This window comes from Montipora capricornis, chromosome 7 (assembly GCF_036669925.1).
Source record: "Montipora capricornis isolate CH-2021 chromosome 7, ASM3666992v2, whole genome shotgun sequence".
In the NCBI taxonomy this organism is placed as follows: domain Eukaryota; kingdom Metazoa; phylum Cnidaria; class Anthozoa; order Scleractinia; family Acroporidae; genus Montipora; species Montipora capricornis.
In genome coordinates, this window is record NC_090889.1 from 45,908,481 (window position 1) to 45,915,980 (window position 7,500).

General features: G+C 39.6%; 1 protein-coding gene across 1 annotated transcript in view; it reads left to right on the top strand.

Annotated features, from left to right (window-relative positions):
• The first annotated feature begins 2,349 nt into the window (after positions 1 to 2,349).
• Positions 2,350 to 7,500, top strand: part of LOC138056094 (receptor-type tyrosine-protein phosphatase F-like) — a 32,603-nt gene continuing 27,452 nt past the window's right edge. The window contains exons 1-2 of the mRNA XM_068901932.1: positions 2,350 to 2,506; positions 3,186 to 3,342. Of these exons, the coding sequence (XP_068758033.1) occupies positions 2,350 to 2,506; positions 3,186 to 3,342 (314 nt within the window). The remainder of the gene's footprint in view (positions 2,507 to 3,185; positions 3,343 to 7,500) is intronic.

The following is a 7,500-nucleotide window of genomic DNA, read 5'->3' on the forward strand; positions in this document are numbered from 1 at the left end:
TCACCTCCGTTGACGTACCCTTATGATGAGTTCGAGGAACCCCTGACGCCATCTCACCTAGTCATAGGCCAAGGAATTTTGTCAATGACATCAAAGAACTATTCCATTGATGATGGACATACCCAGCAAGCGCTTTCAAGGAGAGCAAGGTTCTTACAGCGCATCCTCGATCATTTCTGGAACCGCTGGCGAGCAGAGTATCTCACACAACTTAGAGAACAACATCGTTGTTCTAAGAGAGTTAGCTCACTCCATAAGGTTCAAGTGGGAGATGTTGTGTGCATACATGAGACGACGATCCCAAGACAGCTGTGGCGACTTGGAGAGGTTTAACGCTTACTTCCTGGTCCTGATGGCGAAGTTCGAAGTGCAGTGGGGAAAGTTAAGTCCGGCAACTTGCCCTCGTCAGAATGGAGACACCCACTGCAGAGACTCTGGAAGTGAAGCTGAATACTGAACCGGATAACGCTGTTCCTATCACAGTTGTGAGAGACGAAGATGTCCTAGCAGTTTTTGCAAATTCTAGCTAAGAAACCTTTCTAAAGTGATGTGTACGACTATTTTTGTAATAAGTTTGTTTGTCATGAGATTTTCTTAATTTTGAACTTTGATTGGTTAATGTCACGAATCAACGAGGGCGAGTGTGTGGAAAACTGGATCCTACTACTTAACATTGAACTCTTGCGTTGTTCTTCGATGTGATCTTGAAAGTAGTCTTGAAAGAAATGTGATTACTTATTTCTATATACGAAGTTGTCTTATTGCGTACGGTTCTTGTACAAGGTTGAAACGCAGACTTTAACCTACCTATATAACCGTGATAACTTTTTTCTTCTACCCAGATCAAACAACTGGCTTCGCGTGGCGACTGGAGAAGAAACCCAGTACAATAATGACACCTTATTATGCGGTTACATAGAGCCTTTTTCTCTTGTTGTTCACGGCGACCAATCAGAGTTGGCACTTCAATATACGAACACATATCGCTATTCAAAAGGCTTTTCAGTCTGGTATCTTGGACTTGAAGATCCCTTGATAGGTATCAAACAAATCTATATATCTATCTATTTATTCTAAAGAGTAGCGCCAACATAAATGAAGCTATTAGATTTTACATGGTAAGGGACCAGGGAAACTTTGTTTCAAGAATTCCTAGATAGTTGTTTTTTCTCGCAATAATTGATCTTGCTCGCTTTATATTTGAGATACTTCATTTAAGTAATTACCTATTTTTTTTCTGACAGACATTGACCTATTATCATGGCAACTGTTAGTTCACAACATTACGTCATCGTCAGCGGCCGTGCAGTGGGAAGCTTTTCCTCTCAATGTATCGATTTCCCACTTTATGGTGATGTTCACGGAGGAAAACACAAATATATCTGTTTTGTTTAAAGTCTGGTCTTTGTACGATCGAAATTATTTTGTAAACAAGCTGTTAAAGCCAAACCGAGTGTATGAATTCCAGGTACTTGCGTTCACGGTAGGCGTCGAGAATGTCACTTATTCCACTAAAATCCAAACCATCACGACTGGACAAGAAGGTGAGGACCGCGTGGCAACAATCTAAAGTTTTATGTTTGTGTAAACTTACTTTTACAAGCTGAAAATTAGCCAGTTGACTCTAAAATATTTCGTATTGATGGAAATAACATAAAAAATTGTTGTGACGTCGGCGGGATTCAGAAAATGAGATCACTGTTGCTCTAAATTGACTCTTCTACTAGGATAGAAGAGAGTGTGCCCTAGGCATTATGGTTGTAAATTGCATCAAGGAAGATTTGAAGAGCAAAGCTAGGATGCAATGTTGAGCCAGGTGACACTCATGTTATACAAGCTTGCTCCCTTTTTTTTGCGTAATCCAGTAGGTAGGGCAACGGTAATGGAATCCAAACTACAGAACAACAACTTTCTCATCCCCAACAAAAACAGCAATAACGAACAAACAAAACTATATGACATACCAATACAATGATAACAACAAAAACATGCAATAATGAGCGAATCCCTGAATATTGCTCCCTCACTAAGTCGCCCAATCGATTGGGCAACGGTAATGGATTCCAAACTTAACAACGACAACAATCAGTCAATCAATCAATCAATCAATCAATCAATCAATCAATAAATCTATGCCATAACGAAAACAAAAACAAATAATCAAAACATCCTTACATATTGCTTCTTTCAGCTCCTAGTCGGGCACCTACAAATGTGCGGGTAAGGAACTTCCAACCAAATGAGATTCTGGTACTTTGGGATGCGGTCAAGCCACAGTATACGAATGGCCAGATACAAGGCTACACAGTCCACTAAAGAATTATGATTACTACTACTATTACTACTACTATGGGGGATCATGCAAAAAACGTTACCATTAACAACCCAAACGTGTTCCAGATGGTGCTGCGTGGTTTGAATGGAGGAAGCAAGTACCAAATAGCGGTTTCTGCTTTCACTTCAGTGGGTGAGGGACCTCGGTCGCCGTGGATCTCATTCACAGTCGGTGAGTGTTGACAAATAGTGTCGGGTATACTTGACAAGTTGAGCCGTTGACCTTGGCTTGTCAAGGTCAAACAAAATCATTTGTCCAGCCAATGTATTTTCGGGGAAAGAAGAATCAAGTAAGAAGAAATTCGATACGAGTTTGGGTATGTTTCTCCTTTTCTTTATACAATTTTAAAGGTTAGCAATGGGTCCTTAGGGAATCCCTCATTTAGCCTAGAGGTGGGGTGGGAGCATAAACGAAGCATTCAACCTTTGGTGGTAAAACTTTGTTTCAAGAGTTTCATAAATATTTTCGGGGAACATTTTGGTGTGTCAATTGCATGGTCATGTCACCTGAAGTCTCTATGGCAAACATGTTTGCAATCTGTGTTTTTCCAATCAATTTTGGCGCTGTTCTTACTTCTTGGAAAAAACTGAATTACCCTCGCACACGAACGAAAGAAAAGCCTTGGGTTAAGACGTGCAAATCGATTGAAGTATTAAAGTGCACGCAAAAGTTTATCAAGGTCATCAAGCAAGATAAATCTAAGCGAGGTAAATTAAAAAACTGCTTTTGAATGGCTTTCTGACTTGTCTCTATGACAAAAACCGATTTCTTTTCAAGCTCTGCTAAAAAATGAATATGAATTTAAGAAGGCAATTTTTAAGTCCCTTTGCATTATATTTTGCTTTATAAGGTTGTGGTGGTAATTTTAACCAGTCCTTTGGAACAATCCACCTTCAGAAATCAGACTACAATAAGCTGCAATGTAACTGGACAATAGGAAGTGTTCGCATTACTAATGCAGTGATCCTTCTTTCACTAAAAGAACTCCGTTTCGATTATTGCGGGAGGTGAGTTTTGGTGACTTAAGGTGGCCCAAACGTCATTACCGATTTCTGTGATTTTTGGTATCCCACACAGGTGCAGATCTAGGGGTAGGGTGCAGGGGTGCGCCGCCTCCCCCCATTTCTGTGATGAACTGCGGCTTTTTAATGCAACTGGTATTCTGCCCCCCACCCTCCCCCAAAAAAAAACCCTCAACAGTCAGCTACGCCTATCCTTAGTTAACTGAATAGAGTGTAATGTGAAGTGCTAGTTTTCAATCCCATATGAACCATGTGAGCGTTAGCCCTACTGATGGAAATGGGCCCACACAAGGACAGAGAAAAACTCTGACCAGGGTGGGAAATGAACCAACGTTTGTATAAACGTAACCTTTCCTTGTACGCCTATCCTTAGTTGTGCACCCCCTCCTAAGAAAAATCCTGGATCCACCCCAGCCACATGAGGAATGTCTAAATTTAACGGAGAAACAAAAATATTTTTCTTGCTGGCCAAACTTTTTTTGCGATATCAGCAAATTTATAAACAAATCCAGTGCCTATAATGTTCAAATCAACTTATTTATTTACTTCTTCAAACAAGGCTTAGTTCTCTCTCTCTCTTGTATGTGCAATTTCAAGGATAATCCTGGCAAACCACTCACTGCATACATGCCAGTTAAATGTACCCTGAAAATTCGGTAAGCTAATGCATTTATGTTGGGGTGCAGGGATGGCGCAGTGGTGAGAGCACTCGCCTTCCACCAATGTGGCCCGGGTTCGATTCTCAGACTCGGCGTCATAAGTGGGTTGAGTTTGTTGGTTCTCTACTCTGCACCCAGAGGTTTTCTCCGGGTACTCCGGTTTCCCATCTCCTCAAAAACCAACATTTGACTTGATTTGTGATAATTGTTAACTTCAATTTACGATGCCCCAATGAGTGCTTCAGCGCTAGAACGACTAGACACTTCAATAAAGTTTCTTTCCTTTCCTTTCCTTTGGCGAGCGTAGCAAGACCATTTCCCATCTACAAGGCTAATGCTATACCTTTATTCAAAGACACAGAACGAATACAATGCTACTGGCAAAGACAGCCAGCTACTCTGCGAGCAGAGTCTGCTTCGATCTTCCTAGATAAGTCGGGAAGAGGAAAGTAGACTCTGCCAGCCGGCTCGGCTTTCTTTGATTTGCCGCTCATCCAAAGAAATGGATGAGTCAGTCCAGTTTCGACTTGTCAAACCATGTGCGCATGATCAATCACCAAGCGTCATCTAGAATTGAGAAACCTATTAATTTTTTCAGTAAACAATGAAAATGGCAATTTAAAAACTTGAAATATCTTGAGTTTTGAAGGAAATGATTCCTTGGTTGCCGTGTGTTTGCAAGAGTTGTTCAAAAATATACTTACTGTTTGTTTTGGTTTTGTGGTTTTTGCGGTTACTAGTCACGCATGACTGACTCCCGAATACGTTTGAAGTTTAACCCATGCTCAAACGAAATGTGGAGCCGGCTGGCAGAGTCTACTTTTCTCTTCCCGACTTATCTAGGAAGATTGAAAGAGACTCTGCTCGCAGAGTAACAGCCAGCACAACAGAGAGCAAAACGTTATGCTAAATGCAAGGTGAAATGAAATCTCCCATATTCATCCGACTTATCGCTTATTTCTCCTTTTATGTCCCTAAAAACAAATTCAGCTTGACGAAACAGGGAATCTATAAAAAAAAAATAGCCATTTTCGAGCACTTTTAACGTACTTTTTGAAGAGGAATAAAATAGGCAAGAAGAGTTCGAAACATTATCTTTCAATTAAGATTGCGATAAAAATATATTCAAAATCCCTGGATTTTTGGTCTAACATTGGTCGGAGCAGTTTTGCTACAAGAGGATAACCAGTTTACATTTGTTAGAGGGACACAGTCACCTGTGGGATCGTGCTAACCTGGACACTAGTTTTTTGTGATAGTGCACTACCATATTGTCATCGGGGCTGTCTGAGTGAGTGAGTGAGTGAGTGAGTGAGTCAGTGAAAGATTTGTAGGTCTGCATCTTCTTGAATTACAACAATTGATGGTTGTTTGCGGACCACTTGTCGCCTCTTTCTTTTCTTAATTTTCTTAATGAAAAGAGAACGAAAACTGTTTGAGTATCTTATTATCAAATTAACAGACATATTTAAATTCTCAAATTTCTTAAATCAAAATCGGCCTCTTTTGTCACTTCTGTTCTACGGAGATCGTCACACAAGCTCACATTCTACAGATATTCTGCAGGTCAAATGAACAAGCAAAAAAATACACCAGTCGACCATATTTTTACTCTCAAAGACCGGGCCAACTTCTCTGTCTGCATTGAAAAACATTCAACAGTATTTTCCTCGCAACGGAAAGAAAAACAGAAGAAAACTTTTTTATCTTCATCATTGCGATCAATCAGCAATAAAATATGTAGATTTCATCAGCTTGTTTGTGTTGAAATTCCCACATCGCTTGCGCTCAAATTTTTTGTCCAGTAATAGAAAAGGTGAGCTCTTCTGAATTGAACGAAACATTAAAAAAATCGCAACTTAGTTTTCACACATGTCAAATGAAAACTTTTAGTGTAAGTGCACTTTCGGCAATGCTACTTAAATTTTGTTGATAGGTAAGGATGTAGATTATATCGGCTAGTCTGTGTCTGTTGATTTCACAGATAGCCTCTTCTTCTCATTTAATTTATTCACGCAATTTTTGATTTTTGTTCCTTTTTTCCTTAGAAAAATTATATCTGTATGAAAAATATAGTAGCGGAAGCAGCCTGTGTGTTAGGTGTGAGGGAAAGAAATGCTGAAAAGCCTTTTCAAATAATCATGTCATTTAACAGCCGCACCGGAAAATAAGTGGGTCAAACACAAAAATATACAGGTCTGCTGGAAGCGTGCTTGAATCTTCAACAAATGAGCCCAGAAAATCGGCAGGAATTTGAGACGCTGATTAATAAGAAAGCAGTTTCTATTTCCAAAACGATGGAATTGCCTGGTGATATAGAACCTCGTCTAGGAGAGTGAATTTTTGACTTTGCCGGAAAAGAAAGGTCAACTTCACGAGTTAGACATAACATAACATAACAACATTTTATTCAGGAAGTTACAACACAAATATAAAACCATCCTGAAAAGGGAAATCGTGAGCTTAACCTTGTATAAAAACAATTTCCCTAACCAAAAATTTACAAAAATTATATAAATAAGATTTAATAGCTACTGATTCAATAAAATTTCAATAAATATTCAAACAAATATTCAAATAACCATTGTGATCTTTGTGTTGAATTCTCACATTTCTTGTCCACTTAATAACACTTGAAAGAAAAAAAAAACAAACAAACAAAACAGCAATCCGATGTCTTGCCGTCATTTTGCCAAAGATGTATCCAATTGTTAGTAAGACGCAAGATAACTTGTTTACAGGCAGCAGCTGAAATCGATGTCACTTTCGATTTTGTGATTTACTTGTGCAGCCAAAAGAACAATAGAAAACTTAAACGTAGCAAATATCTCCCATACTATTTTTCGCTGATGGTAACTTTTTATATTCGCGGCACAAAATTTATGTTAATGTCACAAAAAAAGGTTGCTGTTATTCATCGTGGTGAAGTGCAATAATAATAAATTATTCTCGTTTGTCTCACGATGTGGTCACTTGTGATGAAGATCGCGACGTTTCGACTGCATACTGCTAGTCTTCATCAGGCGATGAGGTCGACTGGTTACGCATCACCTTTTAAGCAGGATGCTCCACTGTGATTGGTGCATTTTAATCCTTGCTGTTTCGGTTTGTTGTTTCTTCGAGGTCCGCTGTCGTACGGTTCCCCTGTTGTTGCGTTTCTTGATCGTGGGCATCCATGCTTCCGGAATTCTATTCCACTATCCTTGTTGATGTTGTTAGGGTGAAGTCTTATGTGAATCGCCTCTTTGACCCTGCTTGTGTACCAATGAGGATCACGATCAATAAACTTTACTTCGTTCCAAAGCGGGTTGTGTCCGGTGTTGTTAGCGTGTTATGAAACGGCGGAGGTCTGGGTACAGGCTAGTTGGATGTCTCGCTCATGTTCTTTGAATCTATCTTGCATAGATCTTCCAGTCTCGCCGATGTAGACTTTACCGCTTTCACAGGAAATCCTGCAAACCACGCCATCTTGTTTAGTCGGCTC